The sequence below is a fragment of the Megascapheus bottae genome, chromosome 6 (assembly GCF_031878675.1).
Source record: "Megascapheus bottae isolate mThoBot1 chromosome 6, mThoBot2.hap1, whole genome shotgun sequence".
Classification (NCBI taxonomy): Eukaryota; Metazoa; Chordata; class Mammalia; order Rodentia; family Geomyidae; genus Megascapheus; species Megascapheus bottae.
The window spans coordinates 1,362,463-1,383,879 of record NC_143514.1 but is presented as its reverse complement, the minus strand read 5'-3'; the positions used below and the strand labels follow the sequence as shown (position 1 = coordinate 1,383,879).

General features: G+C 42.9%; 2 protein-coding genes across 4 annotated transcripts in view; both read left to right on the top strand.

The window, feature by feature from the left end:
- The first annotated feature begins 1,610 nt into the window (after positions 1 to 1,610).
- Positions 1,611 to 13,145, top strand: Sike1 (suppressor of IKBKE 1). Its single transcript, XM_090334082.1, has 5 exons — positions 1,611 to 1,812; positions 1,993 to 2,098; positions 3,480 to 3,622; positions 5,450 to 5,563; positions 9,107 to 13,145. The coding sequence occupies exons 1-5, from the start codon at positions 1,654 to 1,656 to the stop codon at positions 9,194 to 9,196; spliced, it is 612 nt and encodes a 203-aa protein (XP_090190208.1). The 5' UTR covers positions 1,611 to 1,653; the 3' UTR covers positions 9,197 to 13,145.
- A 5,666-nt stretch (positions 13,146 to 18,811) lies between these two features.
- The window catches only part of Csde1 (cold shock domain containing E1), a 44,073-nt gene continuing 41,467 nt past the window's right edge, over positions 18,812 to 21,417 (top strand). For all 3 annotated transcript variants that reach the window (XM_090334081.1, XM_090334080.1, XM_090334079.1), the window contains exon 1: positions 18,812 to 18,917. The gene's annotated coding sequence lies outside the window, so the exon portion shown is untranslated. The remainder of the gene's footprint in view (positions 18,918 to 21,417) is intronic.

Below are 21,417 nucleotides of genomic sequence, written 5' to 3'. Positions count from 1 at the left end.
CAAAAACGGCCCAGGCACTGAAGTCCTTGAGACTCTTATCTCCAATTAGCCACTAGAAAACCAGAAGTGGGACTGTGGCTCAAGGAGTAGGGCAGTAGCCTTGAGCTGAAGAGCTCAGGGATAGTGTCCAGGACCAGAGTTCAAGCCCCATGACTGGGGGTTGGGGGGGAAAGAGTCTCAGGGATTTCCTGCTTGAGCTGGCTTTGAACCTTGCTTCTCAGATCCCAGCCTCTGAGTAACCAGCATACAGTTTTGAACCACTGGCACTCAGCTTCCCAATTCTTATCACAGGGTGGACTTGCAAAGCCTGTTTATTGAGGCACAGCAGCAAGGGGCAGCAACCTTGTGGGGGAATGAAGATTGTGCAGCAAGGTACAGTTTTATAGTTAGGCTTTTATGGGGTCTGAGCAAGGAGACATCAAAAAACTGTTAGGGTTCAGGGTAGTGGGATTTTCAGTTAGGCCTACTGTAGAAAGTTAACAGCAAGGTTTAGGTTGGATTATTCTGCCTGCGTCAAGCCAGTCCATGCATATCTGGTGTTTTGCTGGGGATAATAGGGTGGAAGTCAGCTCTTTAGTACATAAGTCAGATTCCCTACCTAAAAGGAAATGTTTATCTTTGCCTTCTATTCTAGACAGTAGAGGGCCCACATTGTGGTTAGCACAACAGATTTGGGGTAAGGAATATTTGTTGAGAATGTACTATTGTTATGCCTAAGTCTCAGGACGACCACCAAGAGACCACTGAGAGTCAGACATTCCGAAATGCAAAAGCAAGGCTTTATTCCGGCGGGCTAGCTCTGGGCCTCTGTCCTACACTCCCATACAGCCGGAGCCTAGGAGGAAGCCCTGAACAGCTTTTCCACAGGGCTTTTAAAGGCAAAGACTTACAGATTTACATTAACACAGCAATCAGCTATTGGCATGAGATAAGGTAGGGGTTAGGGACAGTTCAGGGCAGTGGGAGCTAAGGGGGATTCCCATGCCAGTAGAGTCCTAATTAGCTGTTTGAGGGTAGTTTTATGGCTTTAGAAAACAAATGCCATCCCTTGAATTTACAGGAGTTCTGCTTAATTTTAACACAGACAGGTCAGTTCCTGGGACTTAATGGCACCACAATTCTGTTTCTTTAATTTATGTGCACTTTCGGGTCACTCACAGTTTACATAAACAACAAGACGGTTGCTGATTCAGAATGGGGGCGCTTTTTTAGTTCTTCACTATTAAAGTATGCTGTGAGCTGGGCATTGATGACTGACACCTGTAATCCCAGCTACACAGGAGGCTGAGATTTGAGGATGGCAAATGGAAGCCAGCCTCAGAAGGAAAGTCCATGAGACCCATCCCAATCAACCCAGCCAGAAGTGGAGCTGCAGCTCAAGTGGTACAGAGCTAGCCTTGACAATAAAAGCCAAGGCTGTACCAGCACACGTCCTAAAAATTTAAGCCCTAGTGAGAGACAAAACAAACCCATCAACCTACCATTTGAGCCCAGCTCATGTCAGTATGTTGCCAAGGGAACGTCAGGCTGCTACGGAGCACGCGCGGCGGAAGCGCCTTTTGAAGGATCCCGGAAGTGACGTGTAGAATCCCGCGCCAGGTTCCGGGAGTTCTGACGTCGGCGAGGGGGGCCAGGCCGCTGTGGTCCGGCGCTATGAGCTGCACCATCGAGAAGATCCTGACGGACGCCAAGACGCTACTGGAGAGGCTGCGGGAGCATGACGCGGCTGCCGAGTCCCTGGTGGACCAGTCGGCGGCGCTGCACCGGCGAGTGGCCGCCATGCGGGAGGCGGGCTCCGCGCTTCCGGACCAGGTCAGGCAAAAGGCCTGTGTGTCGGTGTCCCGCTGGGAGGGGGGGAGGGAGAGGGGGGGCGCGCGGCGGGATCTGCTGTGACAGACTCTGGTCCCGAGCGCGCCTACGAGGGGAGGGCTGACCCCCAGTGCTTCCAATGCTGTTTACCATGCTCTTCTGTCTGCCCATCTGTCTGTTCAGTATCCAGAGGATACATCCGACGTGAAAGACATGACCAAATACAAACCTCATATTTTGCTGTCTCAGGAGAACACACAGATTAGAGACTTGCAGCAGGAAAACAGAGGTTGGTCAGACATTTAGTGTACTTGCTATATAGGGCTCTTTTTTTTCCTTCCACATCTGGCAGTACTTTGAAAGTTGTTAGAAAACTTCCTTAACAGTTCACAAAAATACACATTCTTTATCTGTGATCAGTGCTTTTGATTGTTGATTTCTCTAATAACAGCATGTCACATAACCCTTCTTAAGATTGAATGCTTTTGCATTCCCACACATAGCATATGGCTCAGTGTTTGTGTGTGATCACACGCGTGGGCTTGTATGTATGCCAGGCCTGGTGCTTGAACTCAGGGCCTGAATTCAAGTCCCTGAGCTTTTTCGCTCAAGGCTAGTGCTTTACCACTTTGAGCCTGGGTATGATGCACAAATTCATTGAAAAGTAAGTGTTAAAAGTAGGGTTTTGCTGACAAAATTACATGTATTTATTTCTGGTTTGATTGGAGTATAGATTGGTCCTAAAAATAATATTGTAGTAAGGGCATTTATTAGAATAATGTTTATATATTCTGCTATGAACGCCACAGCTCCAATTCCAATTTTTTTGTGGTTAATTGACAATAAAGGTCTCATGGTCTTTCCTGGTGTTATGATCCTCAGATCTTAGCCTCCTGAATAGCTATAATTACAAGTGTGAGGTACTGGCACTGACTTTTTTTTTTTAAAGGCCGAGGCTTGCATAACATGAGTTTTTATCCTCAAGGCACAAAATTAAATACTAGAATACAAATCGTAGTTAAGATTGAAGGTTTTGTGCAGTCTTTTGCAAGATGAAGAGCAGAGTTGTTTCCTCAGATATATATATATTTTAGGTATTATCAGCCCTAAAAAATATATATGTAGTTGTATATATATAATAGTTGTATATCAGCTTACAGCCTTCACATCTGTCATTCCACTAAGTTTCTGCTTAGGTTCTCATATCCTCAGTTCAAAGTAGACAAATCAAGTATTTACACAATGCAGGTGAGAAACAGGATTAGAGCTGGGATGCAGTTCAGTAGCAAAGCACTTGCTGAGCAAGCAATGAGGCCCTGATTTGATCCTCAACACTGAAAAAGATATTTTTAAAAAAGGATTGGAGAAAAGTTAAATGATCTGTTGCTTATGAGTGTTAACCACAGAATCCATGTATTCTAACTGTGCATCTTGTTATTTCTGTCAGATTAGGCTGCTTCTGCCTAGTAATTTTTCATATAGGCCTGTTTATTTTTGTGGATTTAAATGATGTGAGTTAAAAATGATTTATGGGATTTCATAAAATTGCCAACTGCTTAGTTTGGAGGTTGGGAGTGTTCTTCAAGTGACAGAAGGCTTCCTGAACATGCGTGGCTGTGAGCTCTCTCTTTCACAGACATCACTACCATTATGTTTCATTATTTTGTCAGAGCTGTGGATTTCCCTGGAGGAACACCAGGATGCTTTAGAACTTATCATGAGCAAGTACCGGAAGCAGATGCTACAGTTAATGGTTGCTAAGAAAGCAGTGGATACAGGACCAGTCCTCAAAGCTCACCAGTCTCACTCTGCAGTAAGAAACACTGATAATTCTAGAGCAGACTTCATATTGTAAGACTGTTTTATTTGTATACTTGGTTTTGCTTTGGTGAAAAAGGTATTTCTTTCATGTTTATCATATTGTTGTTGATTTTGCTGTGTCTTTCTGAAAACAGAAATAGGGAGAAAGGACTGAGGGGAAGTTGCTCTTCCACCCCCTATCAATATCTGTTTTCATCGTGATAGGGGTATTTGGGAGGAGACAGAGGTTCGTTGTGATGAACTTAAGGCCAGCCTGGGCTACAGAGCAAAATCAAATTCATCTGAAGTACCTTTTTTTAGGTACCAACGTACCTAATTTTGAAGAGGCATAGTAAATAGTTGGCTGGTGGTTATTTCTACATTTGACTAATCTAAGTTTCTTAATGGTAAGAAGCAAGAACTAAGTTTCTTCATTGTAAGAAGAATAGTTTCTGAAATATACAGACCAACAGTAAACCATTATTAAATTATGCTATTAGAGAAAAACACAGTTTGTATAAGGCATACTTTCCATACTTTGGTTGCTTATAATTTAATTGAAAGGCCAGGTCCAGTGGCTCATGCCTATAATCCTAGCTACTCAGGAGGCTAAGATCTGAGGATCAAGGTTCAAAGCCAGCCTGGGCACAAAAGAACCTGAGACTCTTTTTTTTTTCTTTTTTTTTTTTTGCTAGTCCTGGGCTTGAGCTCAGGGCCTGAGCACTGTCCTTGGACTTTCTCAAGGCTAGAGGTCTACCACTTGAGCCTCAGCACCACTTCCGGCTTTTTTCTATGTATGTGGTACTGAGGAATTGAACCCGGGTCTTCATACATGCTAGGCAAGCACTTTAACCACTAGGCCAAACTCCTGGCCAGAACCTGAGACTCTTATCTCCAGTTAACCTCTAGGAAATGGGAAGTGGGGCTTGGCTCATAGATGGCAGCCTCAGCCAGGTGCTGGTGGCTCATACCTACAGGCCTAGTTACTCGGGAGACTGAGATCTGAATATCATGGTTCAAAGTCGGTTCAGACAAATCTGTGAGACTCTTACCTCCAATTAACCAGCATAAAGCTGGAAGTGAAGGAGTGGCTTAAACGATGGAGCACCACCAATAAGTGAAAAAGCTAAGGGAGAGTGAGAGTCCCTGAGTTAAAGCCCCATTCCTGGCTCGTGCTCACCAAAACAGGTTGGAGCCTCACTATTTGCTACAGTGAAAGATAAGTTATATCTTAAATTCCATTGGATACATATTACTGACTTAAATGTTGTAGGGGAAAGGAATATTTCAAATATCTGAATGACTTTCAAAAAGTAAATAATTTCTGTGGTCCTGGGGATAAACCTTGGAAAGCAGAGCTTTGCTCATGCAGATATACCTTCTGAGAAATTTATCCAAAGATACAGGCACCTTGTAAGGTGCCAATAAACATATCCAAATTTAAGTTGAACAGCCAATTAGAGATATTAACATCTAATAACAATTAGACATCAATTTATTTGGAGGATCTTTTCTGAGTCAGGATCTTACTATGTAACCCAGGCTGATTTCAAACTGTTCTCCTGCCTCAGCTTCCTGAGTGCTAGGGTTACAAACATGTGCCACTACACCCAGCTAAAACTCCTATTTTGAAAATGTATGTGTGAATACCAGAAGCTTATTGTATATTATATACTATATTTTAGGGTAGCTTCTCTAGCACGGGTTCATTGAACTGTTCTCCCTATTAACGTGCTAATTTTTTTTCATGGTAGCATGTTTTTAATGAATTTTAAAATGCATGTGTTGTTATACTTTTCATATTTATACAAAAGATTTTTTCACTTAACCTTTTTCACAGGTAATTGAGAGTCAGATTGACAGAATCTGTGAAATGGGAGAAGTGATGAGGAAAGCAGTGCAGGTGGATGATGACCAGTTTTGTAAGGTGCAGGAAAAGCTAGCCCAACTAGAGGTAAGATGATTGCACAATTTTCTTTTTCTTTCTTTGGCAGTACTGAGATTGGACTTCCTCCAGGGCCTTGAGATTACTAGGCTGGCGCTCTACCTCAAAGCCATTCTTCAGCCTTGTTTTGGGGTTGTTTTTAGGTTAGGTTCTAGCTTCCCACTGGGTATGCACAAGATGAAATCTGCCTACTTGAAGCTTCTTGTAGCAGCTGGGATGCACACAACCCAGCCAAGTGCAGAGAAGCAAGCATGTGGCCTCTTCTGCCCCAGCCTCCCTTGAATCACAATATCCTAATCTGTCTCCCAGCCAGCTAGATCTATAGGTTGAGCTGTTTCACAATTTTTCAGAGCCTTTACACAAAATAGAGGGTAAATCCATTACTATCTTTCTCGTAAGACCCCCCCCACACACATAAGGATCTCACCAGACAAATGTAGAGCTATAGATTCTCTTGTCCCTGCCTCCCTATATTCACTGTACTGGTGTTTTCTGTGTGCTCATGAGTTAAAATTAAAGGAACTGGGAGTTTGGCCTAGTGGTAGAGTACTTGCTTAGCATGCATGAAAACTTGGGTTCAGTTCTTCAGTACCACATACATAGAAAAAGCCAGAAGTGGTGCTGTGGCTCAAGTGGTCAAGTGGTAGAGCTCTAGCCTTGAGAAAATCCAAGGATAGAGCTCAGGCCCTGAGTTCAGTCTCCAGAACTGGCAAAAAAAAAAAAAAAATTAAAATTCCTAGCCAGACACCCATGTCTCACACCTATAATCCTTGATACCCAGGAGACTGAGATCTGACAATCAAGGTTGAAAGCCAGGCCAGGCAAACAAATCTAACAGATTTTTTTTTTTTTTTGGAGGAGGAGGGGTGGAATCAGTCATGTGGCTTGAACTCTGGGCCTGGGTGCTGTCCCTGAGCTCTTCAGCTCAAGGCTACCACCTACCTCTTGAGCCATAGCACCACTTCTGGTTTTCTAGTGGTTAACTGGAGATAAGAGTCTCAAGACTTTAGCTGGGCTGGCTTTGAACCTTGATCCTCAGATCTCAGCCTCCTAAGTAGCTAGGATTACAGGCCTGAGCCACCATGCCCAGCTAAAAATGTGTGCTATATTTTCCCCTGTTGGTCATCGGGCTTTAATTCAGGGCCTGGGTGCTGTCCTTGAGCTATTGTGCTCAAAGCTAGTATTGTACCACTTTGAACCTCACCTTCACTTCCTCCCCCCGGACCCCAGTCCTAGGCCTTGAATTCAGGGCCTGAGTGCTGTCCTTGAGCTTTCTTAAGGCTAGAGCTCTGCCACTTGAGCCACAACACCATTTCCAGTTTTGTTTTGTTTTTTTTTTCTATGAATGTCATGCCGAGGAATCAAATCCTGGTCTTTGTGCATGCTAGGCAAGCACTCTATCACTGGCCAAACTTCCAGCCCAATCCAAGAGATTTTTATCTCTAATTAACCACCAAAAAGCTGGGAGTAGGAGCATGACTCAAGTGGTAAAATGCCAGCTAGACTGAAAAAGTCAATCGAGGTTCTGAATTAAAGCTCTGGTACTGAGAAGTGCTATAATCCTAGCTACATAGGAGGCTGAGATTTAAGGATTCTGGTTCAAAGATATCCAGGAAGGAAAGTCCATGAGACTCTTTTATCCCCAAGTAGCCACCAGAAAACCAGAAGTGGATATGTGGCTCAGGGTGGTAGAGCACTAGCCTTGTGCATAAGAGCTCAGGGACAGTGCCCAAGACCAGAGTTCAAGCCTCATGACTGATCAGAAAAATAATAAAATATGGGGCCAGGAGTTTTGCCTAGTGGTAAGAGTGCTTGCCTAGCATAAAGACCTGGATTCAATTCCTTGGTACCACATACATAGAAAAAGCTGAAAGTGGTGCTGTGGCTTAAGTGGTAGAGCACTAGCCCAGAGAAAGCCCAAGGAGAGTGCTCACACCCCGAGTTCAAGCCCCAGGACTGGCAAAAAAAATATATATAAATAAAGCTCTACAACCAACACACGTACACACACACAAAAATTCCTTCTTGATACCCTTTTCACAGAAAGAAATGCAGTAAAGTGTAACCAAAGAAAATGTCAACCATATATTGGCTAAAAATTGAGAGAGAATGGAAGGAACAAGTTATGAGTGCCAAAATCCCTCATCTACCAGAATAGGAAGTCAGATAATACATAAAATTGATGGTCAAGAAATAGCATTATTGACACATTGTTTAGAATTATGAAAGTAAATATCAAAAGCAAGTGTTAACCAGGCATGGTAGTACATACACTTATAATCCTAGCCTCCCAGGAGGCTGAAAAATCATGACTTTCAGGGCTGCATAATGAAATTGTTTTTTTAAAAAATCGGCTTTTTTTTTGCAGCCAGGCCACCTTCCTTTCTGCCATGGCATCAGCTTTGAGTGCCAAGGAAGTCACAGCTTCTGAAAGAACTATAGAAGTTGCTAGTCTTCATAAGAACCTAGTTAGTAATCAATTATTGGCCACATTTGTGAAACATCCTTCCAAGATATTAAGAATGAGCGTGGCAGTGTTGAAGTTGTAATCTGTCCAACAAGAATCAAAGGAGTTGCAAAGATAAATTGAAAGAAAAAAGTTAAAGAGAATGTTGTGAGAAAAAAGAAATGTCATTCTTTATCTCCCATTAATGATCAAAAAGCCAGAAGTAGAGCTGTGGATCAAGTGGCAAAGCACTAGCTTTGAGCTGAAAAAGCTCTGGGACAACACCTAGACACCAGCACATGTGTGTGCACACACACACGTTGAATGACAACTACTTTGTACAACTACTTAGAGATACTAAAGATATTTTATTTTTTCAATTTTTATTTTTTGCCAGTACTGGGGCTTGAACTCAGGGCCTGAGCACTGTCCTTGGACACTTTTGCTCAAGGCTACTGCTCTGCCACTTGAGCCATAGTGCCACTTCTGGCTTTTTCTGTGTATGTGGTACTGAGGAATGAAACCTAGGGCTTCATGCATGCTAGTCAAGCACTCTATCATTAAGCCACACTCCTGGCCCTCTTTTTTAAAAATTCTGAACAAAGAGGAAGTACAAAGCCAAAGAACTGTTAGATTTACATGGAGTTCTACTCCTTTTATAAGCTTGAGTGTTGATTTTGTGTGCTTGTGTGTGTATGTACATGTGTATACCAGTTCTGGGGCAAGTGCCCTCATGGCAAAATTGAGAAATCTATCTGAAAAAATAAACAAAAGCAAAAAAGGTATCTTATCTTAGTCTGTCATAAATAAATAAAAGCAAGACACAGGTGGCTCATGCCCATAATCCTAGCTACTCCAAAGACTAAGATTTGAATACTGTGGTTTAAAGTCAGCCTGGGCAAGAAAGTCCATGAGACATCTCCAATTAAACACCAAAACAACTGGAAGTGAAACTGTGTCAAGTGGTATAGCTAGCTTTGGGCAAAAAGCATGCAGGCTTTGAGTTTAAGGACTGGCCCCCAACATAAAGTTTTTGTCTTCCTGGTCCAAAACAATATGTTTCTTACAGGAATAAATGAATGTCTTTTTCATTTTCGTTTTTCCAGCTTGAAAATAAGGAACTTCGAGAATTACTGTCCATCAGCAGTGAGTCTCTTCCAGTCAAAGGGGAGAACTCAGTGGACCCTGCTTCCTAGCCCATCAAATAATGGCTGAAAGATGTCTGAAGATTGCCTATCAAGGAAGGGAGGGGAGGGATTGTCTTCCCAGTAGAATACTGTCTATATTCATTGTATTGCCCTACACTTGATTTCATTTTGCTTAAAAGTATCAGGTGGCAGTTTAGAGTTCTGAAGTCAATACTGTTTTGTCCACCAAGTTTTGAAGTGTGTTAGTGAGACTCTACAATGAGTCTTACCATTCTTTTGTCTAAGAAATAACTTAAATGTTTATTTCTAGGACCTCAATTTATATATTATCACTGAAACTTTGAACATTTTTAGTCACTTTATTTCATATAGGATTGTAAAATACACTTGCAGGAACTTTTAAGAGATTTACCTTTGTAAATCTATTTGGCATAAATCGGATTTTTTTGTTTCCTTGTCAAAGGTAATCTGTTTCCATAGAACTAGATTGGCAAATTCTTTAATTTGTGATGTCATTCACCTGTGAAACTTTGGCTCTCTCTGGTGCTAGGAGTTGGCCCCTTGTGGTCAGGTGTCTTTACTCTTATGTTGAAAGAAATTATGTCTGGTCCCCAGGAAACACATACAAATCAGGCAGCTGTTTGTGATAGTACAGACATCATATTACTCAGACTGCTAAGGAGCTTGTTTACATGTGTGCACACATGCACAGCCCACATGCCACAATTAGCTTTTTTTACATGATTGAATGTAATTACTGTTTAATCTTGACCTTAGTTTACCTGGTGAGCATATAATAGACATACCCGCTTCCTAGTTCTTCAGTACTTTATCCCACTATTTACGTTATATTTAACTGTGATCATTTAAAACTGCCACTAGTAAGGTATATTATTACTGGAGCTTGTTTTTAAGTCTTTTTTTTTTACATGAAAGTATTTTTCTTAACAAAGTTATTGCATTCACAGTGCTGTACAGACAATAAAACAGCATTGAGATTTAAACACTGGGTAGTAATTAGGCATGGTGGCTCACACCTAACATTTCAGCAGTTCAGAGCCAACCTGGACAGGAAAGTCAGTGAGAACCCTCAATTAACCAAAAAAAAGCCAGAAGTGGAGCTGTGGCTCAAGTGGTAGAGCACTGGCCTTGGGCACAAAAGCCAAGCAAGGGCTCAAACCTCATTATTGGTACAAGAAAAATGAATTAGGTAATTCTATAGGTAGGTAGATAAGTAGATTCACTCATTTGTTTTTATCCTATCTCAATTTATTTGCATTTCAAATTTACAGATTACATTCTATTATATATTTAAGCTTCCTCCCCAAATAGCTGAAATAGTGAATGCTAAATCTATCAATATTAATGTGGAACACCATACTGCATGTGAGAGAGAGAGAGAGAGAGAGAGAGAGAGAGAGAGAGAGAGAGACAGAGACACCTCTAGTATTTAAACGAGTTATTTGCAGATGGTAATAGCTCAGTGGTAAAGTGCTTATATAGCATACATGAAAGCCTCAGTTCAATTCCCAGCCACAGAAAGACTTAATCCCCAGTACTGCAAAAAATTTACTTGCTAGTGCTCTGAGTGATGGGAAATTTCTTTTGTACTACTCTGTAGCATCATAGAAGAGTAGCAAATTGATAATGTCTCCAGTTGTGCAATCAGTTGTGCAATGTCGACTGCCTGCCCAACAGTGGAGACTGAGTCTTTAAAGCAATCTTCAGATAGCTTTAGAGATTTTGCAACTTCTATCTGCTGGGTAGCCAAGACATCTTAAGAACAAAAAACTTGAAAATTACTTTTAGTGAAATCATTTGTGTGTGTGCCAGGTGTAGTGACACCTGCAATACTAGCAATTAGGAGGAAGAGATAAGAGAATCACAAATCAAGGGTAGCCTGGGCTTCATAAGTACCTTGTACAACTTAGCAAGACTCTGCCTCGTTTTTAAAATGGTCATTTAAAAAATTACTTCATTATTGTTTTAGAGGTGACATATAGCAGGGTTACCTTTACATACATCAGATAATAAGTACATTTTCTTTCAAATAGTGTTATTTGTTCCATTATTTTTTCCCATGCCCTCCCATCTCCACCCACAGGTTGCATAGTTCACTTTTATCAATGTCTAGTGCAGCCAGTTTGCACCACTGCTGCACTTTTTCATGTTTTCCTGTTTCTTTACCCTCCCTACACCCTCTCACAAATGTGCACATGAAAACAGTCTATACAAGGTAAATAATACAGAGTCATCCAGAAAAGACAAAAAAAAATAAATAAATAAAATGGTCATTTTGAGGCGGTTAAAATTAGCCTGGAATGCCTATAACTAAGATTGCTGATGAGCAGCCATACAAGCTTTGTTAAATTTTGACAGTAATTTACTTTTTTTCTGTTGTTGGTCATGGGGCTTGAACTCTGAGTCTGGGCATTGTCCCTGAGCTCTTCAGCTCAAAGCTAGTACTTGTGCTACCATTTGAGCCACACTGCCATTTCTGGTTTTATGGTGGTTTATTGGAGATAAGAGTCTCATGGACTTTTGTGCCCAGGCTGGCTTTGAACCGAGATCCTCAGATCTCAGCCTCCAGAGTAGCTGGGATTACAGGTGTGAGCCACCAGCCCTAGCTTACATTTTTTGGGGGAGGGGGACGGTCATGGGACAGCCTGGGCACTATCCTGAACTCTTTCAGCTCAGCTCAAGGCTACCCCCCTACCCTTGAGCCAATCCTCACTTCCCATTTTCTAGAGGTTAATTGGCAATAAAGAGTCTCAGGTGCTTTTGTGCCTGGGCTGGCTTTGAACCTTGATCCTCAGATCTCAGCCTCCTGAGTAGGATTACAGGCATGAGCCTGCATTTGGCTTGCATTTGTTTTTTATTTTTTAATGTACTATTTGTCAGAAAAGGATAAAGATGGCATTTAAATACATTATCAAACAAAATGATTCATTGCCTAACTTTAGAATTCAATGTTGCTAGGACTAGGGCTGATGGTAAGCTCAGTGGATCAGGATTAGCCAGCAGAAACCCTTGCTCAAGCTGTAGCACACAAAAGTGAAACAGAAAATACACTGCATCTTAACTTCCCCTCTTTTTAATAGGGCTTGTTTCTGGTTCTTCTTTGGGGCCAGTCCTATGGCTTGAACTCAGCCTGGGCAGTGTCCCGAGATTCTTTTTCTCAAGGGTAGCAATCTACCAAGGAAGCCACAGCCACTGTCACTTGTAGCTTTTTGTGAGTAGTTTATTGGAGATAAGAATCTCATGGATTTTCCTGCCTGGACTGACTTTGAATCTCAATCCTCAGATCTTAGCCTCTTGAGTAGCTTAAGATATGAGTGTGAGCCACCAGTGCCTGGCTCTTTGTAGTACTTTTAACCACACTGGTTCAAATAGAATATATGAATCTCTAAAATGACTTTAGTTTTGTTTCTGTATAAATTTATAGAAATAAGATACAATATATAGTCTAGGAACTCATGCTTTTTTGTATATAACTCATTTATGTTTGTTGATGTGTATTTCATTGTGTGTTTATTGGTACATTATGAAGAAGTACATACAATACAGGTTGGGATAGAGTTCATTGGTGGAGGCCTTCAGTTCAACCCAGGACACATAACACATATACATGTATTATAATGAAATATATGTATTTTTAAAAAAATCTGTTAATATCTGACTTTTTAATTCTCTAGACACCCCATTTGTGTTAACCATATTTCAAACAAGGCTGTTACACTTCCCATTTTTTGTAAATGTCACTGAGATGCCCCACAGCATCTTGCAGAGTGAACTAAGGAGTCTTACCCTGATATTGGGAACGTAGACCACGCTGCTGCTTTTTTAACTCTGCAGTGCTTAAGAGGCACCAGGTAGCCATCCCATCATGCAAGTTTCCCTGGCCTCCAAGAGCCATGTGTTGCATTAGTGGGTGGGTTTTTGTATACTAGTGATGCTGAGAATCACTTTTTCTCATCATCTTCAAAATAAAGATAAGTACCCCATAGGATCTGTGATGTTTATTACAAGTATTGCAAGGTTGGTGTGCATCCCTGGCGAATTACTGGAGAATGTCATCTCAGTATTTCAGTTAACAATGGGCCATTTGAGAAAAGATTAGCCATTCTGGCTATTTTCACTGAACTTTCATTGGCCAGCAGCCAAGTATAACCCTAGGTACTCAGGGGACTGAGATCTGAGGATCTCAGTTCTAATATTTCCAGATAAGGTTACATTCTAAGGTTCTGGGTAGACATAAATTTACAGGGGACACTATTCAACACTTTCAAAGTGTCTCCCCCAGTGAACAGCAGTATTTGGTTACAAAAGGGGACCTAGTTAGGGTTTTCTCACAAACTTTTCTGCCTAGGCATCCTCCTGAATAGCAAGGATTATGCACATGATCAAAATAATGGCTTGGGGCCGGGAGTTTGGCCTAGTGGTAAGAGTGATTGCCTAGCATGCATGAAGACCTAGGTTCAATTCCTCAGTACCACGTACATAGCAATAAGCTGAAAGTGGTACTGTGGCTCAAGAGGTAGAGTTCTAGTCTTGAGATAGCCCAAGGACAGTGCTCAGGCCCTGAGTTCCATCCCTACGACTGGCAAAAAGAAAAGAAAACCTCAAAGACAGAGTCCAGGCCCTGAGTTCAAGCCCCAGGACAGACACCACAAAAACAAAACAAAACAAAAAGCAAACAAAAAAAAAAATAATGGCTTTACTGTAAAGAATCCTGGAAGATACCAACAGAGTAATACATTTGAAGATCTCCCTTTCCCCTATTATGCAATGGTAAGGCCGATCCCTCTAGTAATCTTCCAAATGCAGGCATGCTTCATCTATCCATGGGAATATGTTCTGAGAAACATCCTACTGTGAACACCATAGTGTACTTACACAGACCTCCTGAGAGGTCAGTGGCTTGACATGGCTTTTGCTGTAAACAGAAGTCTGAGATCACAGCCAACTTAATGCAGCACACTGACATACAGTAATTTGTTTTATAATTGGGGGAGTACACTAAATGATTTTTAAAAAGGATAGTGAGGGGGGGTGAGGGTTTGGCGTAGTGGTAGAATGCTTTGAGAAAGCCAAGGGACAGTGCTCAGGCCCTGAGTTCAAGGGCCTGAGTTCTCGGGACTGGCAAAAAAAAAAAAAAAAAAAAAAAGATAGTGAATACATAAACCAGCAACATAGGTATATGTATGTTAGCATTTCAGTTATGCCCTATACATAATTGTATGTGCTAAGCTTTTATGGGACTGGCAGTGCAGGTTAATCAAATCAGCACCACTACAAAGATGGCTGTGGCTAGGACTAGGCATAAGATTTTTCCTGCTTTGTCATGGGGCCATCTTCCTATTTATGGCCAAACTTGACAGGAAAACTATAATGCAGCACATGGTTGCTATCTCATCAAAGAAAATGTCAACCAAAATTAATTTGAGGGATCTGCACACAGTGGCTCATTCCTATAATCCCAGCTACTTAGAAAGCTAAAATTAGGAGGATCTCAGTTGGAGGCCAAAAAGTTCCTAAGACTCCATTCCAACTAATTCAAAACAAAACCAAACCAACTGCGTATAGTGGTGTGCACGTGTTATTCCACTTACATGGGGACTATAAATAGGACAGAATTAAGGTTGGCCTGGCAAAAATTGAGATTCTGGTTCAAAAGCTAACAAAATCTGAACCAACTGGATATGTGTGGCTCAAATGGTAGAGTTCCAGCCCTGAGTGAAAAGCTAAATGAACAACAACAAAAAAAATGCTTTTAAGGAAAATCTGGTGGAGCCAAATTAATTTTGTAGTAAGTTTTATATCATTGTGTCAGAGTTAATTGCCTCATTTTGAAAAATGTTCTTTGGTAAGTACAATTAACAGGAAGTTGGTTGAAAGGTTAGTTGAGACCTTCCTGAATTACTCTTCTCTAAGTCTAAAATCTCAAAACAAATATGAATTTCCCTAATTACTGATAAGGCTGAATACAACTGCAAATTTTTATTTGCCTGTAAACAAATTCAAATACTTCCTCCATTTTCCTTTTCTTTGGTTTTTTTTCCTTATTAATATGCCCATATGGGGCTTGAACTCAGGACTTCAGGCCTCTCATTATCCCTTAGTTTTTTCACTCGATTGATACTCTACCACTTGATCCATATCCCTACTCCAGCTTTTTGCAAGTTAAGGGGATAAGAGTGTCACAGACTTTACTGATCTGGCTTCAAATGGAGATCCTGTGATCTCAGCCTTCTATATAGCTAAGATTATAGGCTTGAGCCACAGGCACCCAACTGATGAGTGGAACTTTTAAAATATTTAAGATGTACCACTAAAAGAGGTTCAGGAAAGTTAAACCTTGCTAAGAAGCAAGTTAAACCTTGGTAAGAAAGATAGGAATACTTTTACCAAGTTATTTTACAGATGTTTTGGTTTTATATATACATAAAATTGTCAGCCTATGCCTATATAGGGTGTGCTGGTACACATAATCCCAGCATCCAGGACTCAGTGCTGTTCATCTCCAGGGCCAGCCTGGAGTACGTAGTAAGATCCTACCTAAGAAAACAAAAAGAGCCAGGTGCTGGTGACTCATACCTGGGAATCCTAGCCACTCAAGAGGCTGAGATCTGAGGATCATGATTAGAACCAGCCCAGACGGGAATTCTTCAAAACTCATCTTCAAGTGGCACTGTGGCTCAAAGTGGTAGAGTGCTAGTCTTGAGCAAAAGAGCTTAGTTTAATCCCTCCCCCTGCCAAAAAAAACTCCACAATTCCAAATAATAAAAGTATTATGTCACAGTGAAAGTGACAGTGTAATTTTTATTGGTAAGCCATAAATAAAGATGTCATTGATACTGTCTTAGACTCAGTAAAACAAGTACAATCCATTCATTCTTCAATGAGCATTAAGTACTCACATATGTCCTAGGCAATGAAGCAAACAGAAAATTGAATCTTAATGCTATTTTTCAGGGAGATGAGCAATAATTGATTAACCAATGTGTTGATTTTGGATATTCAAGCATGAAATGGGACCAGAAACAGGCTTTTATTATGGAGAGTGATGGTGCTAGTAAGTACTTCCATTTTGGAAAGGTCTTTTGTTTATCTGTGACAGTGAGCCTGAACCCTGAATGGGGATGTTCCAGAAAGGCAGTAGTGGAAAAGCATGGCAGGTAGAGACAATAGCAAGTTCATAGGACTTTTTGTCTTTTTTCCATACTGGGGATTGAGCTCAGGACCTTACACTTGCAAGGCAGATACCCTACTTCTTATGCCACACCACCAGTTCTTTTATTGCCTTGTTTGTTTTTTTTTCCCCCAGGTAGATTCTTCATTCCTGGGCAGCATAAGCTATCATCCTTCTATTTGTGTGTTTTGTGTCTCTAGAGACAACAGGTGTATGCCACTCCACCTAGCCATGATGCTTCCTCCATTAGCTAAGATAACAGGTAAGTGCCAACACACTCAGCCAGGACATGAGTTAGAGTCTCACCAATTGTGTGTGTGTGTGTGTGTGTGTGTGTGTGTGCGCGTGTGCACATGCGTATACGCAACTGCAAGTATTGGAGCTTGAACTCAGGGCCTCAAGCTCTCAGTTAGCTTTTCCAGCTCAAGGTTGTAAGGTTGGCACTCTACCACTTGAGCCATATCCCTACTTCCAGCTTTCTGTGCTGATTAGGTGGAAATTAGTGTCTTGGCTTTATCTGCTCAATCTGCTTCTAACTATGATCCTCAGATCTCAGCCTACTGAGATGCTAGGATTATACTTGTCAACTCCAGACACCAGGTCAACAACTTTTTATGCTCAGGGTGGCCTCAGACTTTGACTCCTTAATCTCCACTTCACACATAGATAAGATTCCAGACTCAGGGATCTTGAAATAGGAACAAACTCTAAGGTGTTGGAAGAAACACTGGTGGCATATTTGAATTGCAAAGAAATCAGGATCTGGAGAACCAAATGGAATGTGGATGATTTAGGGTCTGATAGACATATAAGGAATCTGAACTGGATTCTTTTTTTTTTTGCCAGTCCTAAGACTTGCATTCAGGGCCTGAGCACTGTTCTTGGGCTTTCTCAAGGCTAGAGCTCTAACACTTAAAGCCACAGTACTACTTCCAGCTTTTCATTTTTTTTTTTCTTTTTTAATGTGGTACAGGTCTTCCTGCATGCTAGGCAAGCACTCTACCACTAGGCCCCTTCTGAATTGTACTTTCAATACAGTTCATTCCAATCAGGGTCTAATTTGAATTAAAAATATCCTTGGGGCCGAGGTGTGGGGGAGGGGTCACGCCTGTAATCCTAGCTACTTAGGAGGCTGAGATCTGAAGATCAAGGTTCACAGCCAGCTCAGGCATAAAAGGATCTGAGACTCTTATCTCCAATTAACGGCTACAAAATGGGAAGTGGGGCTTTGCTCAAGGGTAGAGCGGTAGCCTTGAGCTGAAGAGCCCAGGGACTGTGCCCAGGCCCAGAGTTCAACCCCCACGGAAAAAAAAAATATATATATATATATAAATATATATATATATATATATAAATAATCTCCTTGGCAAACATAGTGTCACATACCTTCTCAAAATTTCAGAGTTTAAAGCTAAAGCTCAGTGGCCGAGTCTGAAATCCTATCTACTTTGGAGACTGAGATCTGAAGATCAAGGATGGAGATCAGCCAGATCTATAAAATTCTTATTTCCAATTAACCAGCAAAAAAGCCAGACGTGAGTTAGCCAGCTGCGGGTTGCTCACACCTCTTAATCTTAGCTATTCAGGACGCTGAGATCTGAGGATTGTGGTTGGAAGCCTGCCTGAGCAGGAAAGTCTATAAGACTTTTATTTCCAATTAACCACTAGAAAACCTGAAATGGCACCAACCTTTTTTTTTTTTTTTTTACTTTTTCCGTTCTATGTGGTCAAACTGGAAATCCGCCTGCTCAGCCTCAAAAGTGCTGACTGCCGGTGGTCATATTCACATATGTATTCCCTAAGTGCAACGCTACTTTAAAGGGAAATGCGCTGGGTTAGTGCTAGTGGGGCACCCCGCCATCCCAGCTGCTCAAGAGGCTGAAATTGGGAGAGTTGCAGGTGTAGGGAAGCTGGGACCTAAACTCCCAGCTGCTCGGGAAGGTCACTGAAGAGCATTCATTCTGGCGGGGTGGGGCTGTTGGTTTAAGCAAACTCGCAGCCTCGCTCCTTCCAGTCTGTCTCCTGCAAACCATGTAGTTTCCAGAATACAAATCCGACTTCCAAACTGCTTCTCTACAAGTTCGACTCCAAACTAATGACATGCCATCCCAATGTAGAAGACAACAGAGCGCTTGCCTGGTGAGCAAGGAGAAACAGGCTTAAGGACTTCTGGATTATCGCTGGGAAAGAGAACTCCTCTTTATGACATTCTTGAATTTGCCCTCAGAATGGTCGCCCTCCAGGTTCAACCAAGCCTCGCTGCCTAGACCAAGCTTTAGGCTGGCGAAGATCAAAGCCGCCGGGGGCGGAAACTCCTGCCCCAGCGGGATCAATAAACGCTGAGGTTAGGGAGGCAGCGGAGAAGAGGCCGCCAACCTGGTAGATAAACCCTGAGCACTGGCCGGCGTCACTCGGCCCTTGTGCGCAAGCGCATCAAGAGCCCGTTTCTTCCCGCCCCCCCCCATCCCGTGCACGCGCTCGAAGACTGCAACTCTCGCGAGAGAAGCGAGATTTATTCCTACGTACCGGGCCGTGCTGCTTATGGCGGCGCTGGAGAGGGGGCGCTGAGCTGTTGGGGTGAGTACGACCTCGGGGCAGACCTAGGGATGTCGCGGAGCTTAGCTGAGGGCGGATGAGAAGATAAGGACTGACAAGAGAGACTTTGGAGCCCCAGTGGGAACTCCAGGAGCTCAGGGTGGGAGGACTTAACACCGAGTTCCTACCCGGCCTCTTCTTCTGTCCCCGTTCCCCGCTTGGGCCTCACGCCGGGTCGCGGAGCCACTGAAGGAGACGAGGCCGGGGTGGGGGTGGGGGGCGAGCGCGTGGCGGCGGTGGTAGTGGTAAAGTGGGGGGAGGGAGCGAAAATGGAGGCTCCGGCCGCAGCCAAGATGGAGGCCGCGGGTGAGGGCCGGGGCGCGGGGGCTGCTGGGAGCCGTAGTCCCGCCACTCCCCCTCTGCGGTGTGGCTGGGGCCGCGGGAACTACAAGTCCCGGCGGGCTCGGCGAGGGGGTGGTGGAGCGGCTCTTTGTGTGCGGCCGCAGAGGCCGAAGGCCGGGGCCTACTCCGTTCGTGTGTGTGTGTGTGTGTGCGTGCGTCCCCTGTCCTTTCCCGACGGTCACCCGCCGCAGCCTGGCCACGAGGCCCGGTGCAGTGCGGCAGCGGCGCCCTCTTTGTGTGCGGACCAGAAACCCGGCTCCACCTGGGGAAGGGCCCAGGGACACCGAGCCGCGGCTGGCTCTCTTCAGAGCGGCTGATGGACGGGTTCCTCCCCGTTGCTCCCAGCCGAGCCCCAGCCTGAGTCTCCCCTGCTGTCGCGCCGTGGAAAGGGGGCCGGCCTCGGTCTGCGGGCACGTGGCCCCGTTCCCCCTATCTTGGCCGAGCGGCACCTCCCTGCGTGGTGCAAGCGCCGGCCCACGTTGTGCAATGAAAGGCTGGGCTTCGTCCTTGTCGATAGATCGGCTTTAGAGCTCCCGTCCGCCTCTCGGGAGGACTTTACCTTGGTGGGTTTTTTTTTTATCAGTACGACTTCTTGGTCCTACGGTTCCTTTGCTTTAAGGGTTTCCCCTAGATGGCTGCTGTCAGGCTTGAATTACAAACGTGGGAGTGCAAGCTCCCTAACACAGGCTCCCCCTTAGTGGGCGGGTTAATTTCCTAGTTCCGTGTCTAAAATGAGTGTGTATAGTTAAAATAATTTGGAGACCGGGAGGAAAAATGCCCAAAGGCACTGTGGCATTGAAGTTTCTTAAGCTGGTATGAATTACAAATTCGTACCCAGAGCTACCAACCTACTTTTTAAAAATGTAGGTTCCAAGTTATTTCCCATGAACTAAGCTGCCAAACTGCTCGTTTTTATTTTGAGTTAGGAGACGGCAAGCACTGTCGGGACAGTGTCGAGGGATGGATGGTATAATACGTTGGTACAACTAAGTAAGGAGCTGTGTACTTGAATAAGCATATACCTGTGTCATAGAACTGAGCTAAACATTCACCCTGGTTTTTTAGTCCTGACGCTGAAATAAAAGAACCGGGAGTAGTTTGAGCACTTTTGCAGCTGCTCTGGATGTTTACGGTCAAGATGAGTATTTTTAGCAGCTGAGTTGAAATGTAAAGTATTTGAGGGATGGAAGATAGGTAGATAAGTTTTCTCTTGTAAATAAACTCTGACTTAACACGTGTGACCTTTGAGACGAGTGTGGTTGAAAAATCTGGGAAATGCCTAGCAAATGAAAATGGACAGTGTTAAAACTGCTGACGGGTTTTTCCTGTATTCTCCCACTCCAGTTCCTCTCCCCCATCTAAAAGTATTCCACCACAATGTTCCTTCTCCCCACCCCCGTTTTTTCTTTTAAATCTTTTTAAGTATACCATTTAGTAACATTAAGTATAGATTCACGTATCAAGGTAGGGGGAAAACGGAAATTCCTTTGGGTGAATTTTTTTAGTTGAAGTTTAGAACTGTACTGTAAAATGAAGTACAGATCTTGAGATTGTTGTTAAAGGCAGCAAAAACAAAGACTTGCTGTATCTTCTTGTCATTTCAAAACACAAAGAACTTTGGATATAGCTCAGTGGTAGGAGACTTGCCTGGTGAGTTTGATTCTGACATCGCAAAACAAAAAAGGCCAATAAAAACAACAAAACAAGGGCAGAATCATTTTGAGATTTTAATCTAATAGATCTTTGGAGAGCCATTAAAGATGGACATAGTGACAAAAGCCTGTAGCCTGGTATTCTCAGGGACTTGAGACAGAAAACCCTTGTCTGTGAGGCCAACCTGGATTACATAGTGAAAATCCTGTGTTGACTTCTCCCGCTAAATTAAAAGGATTTGGGGCTGGTTTATTTGGTAATAGTGGAGTTTGCACTCAGCCTCATATTTGTCAGCCAGTGGGCTACACCCCAAGTTTCTTTTTAAGTTTTTGTTTTGGTATTTTTAAAAAATTATACATATACGTGTATATATATTTTTATATACTTGTGTAGGCTTGAACTCAGGATCTGGGTGCTGTCCCTGAGCTTTTCTGTGCCCAAGGGAGGTGCCAACCACTTGAGCCACAGTGCCACTTCTGGCTTTTTT

What these genes read in the sequence shown, in the direction of transcription:
- Sike1 (XM_090334082.1), top strand. Translation starts at nt 1,654, where the DNA reads ATGAGCTGCACCATCGAGAAGATCCTGACGGACGCCAAGACGCTACTG. An exon ending in CTTGCAGCAGGAAAACAGAG is followed by an intron (nt 2,099 to 3,479) that starts GTTGGTCAGACA and finishes TTATTTTGTCAG; the next exon opens with AGCTGTGGATTTCCCTGGAG. An exon ending in CTCACCAGTCTCACTCTGCA is followed by an intron (nt 3,623 to 5,449) that starts GTAAGAAACACT and finishes CCTTTTTCACAG; the next exon opens with GTAATTGAGAGTCAGATTGA.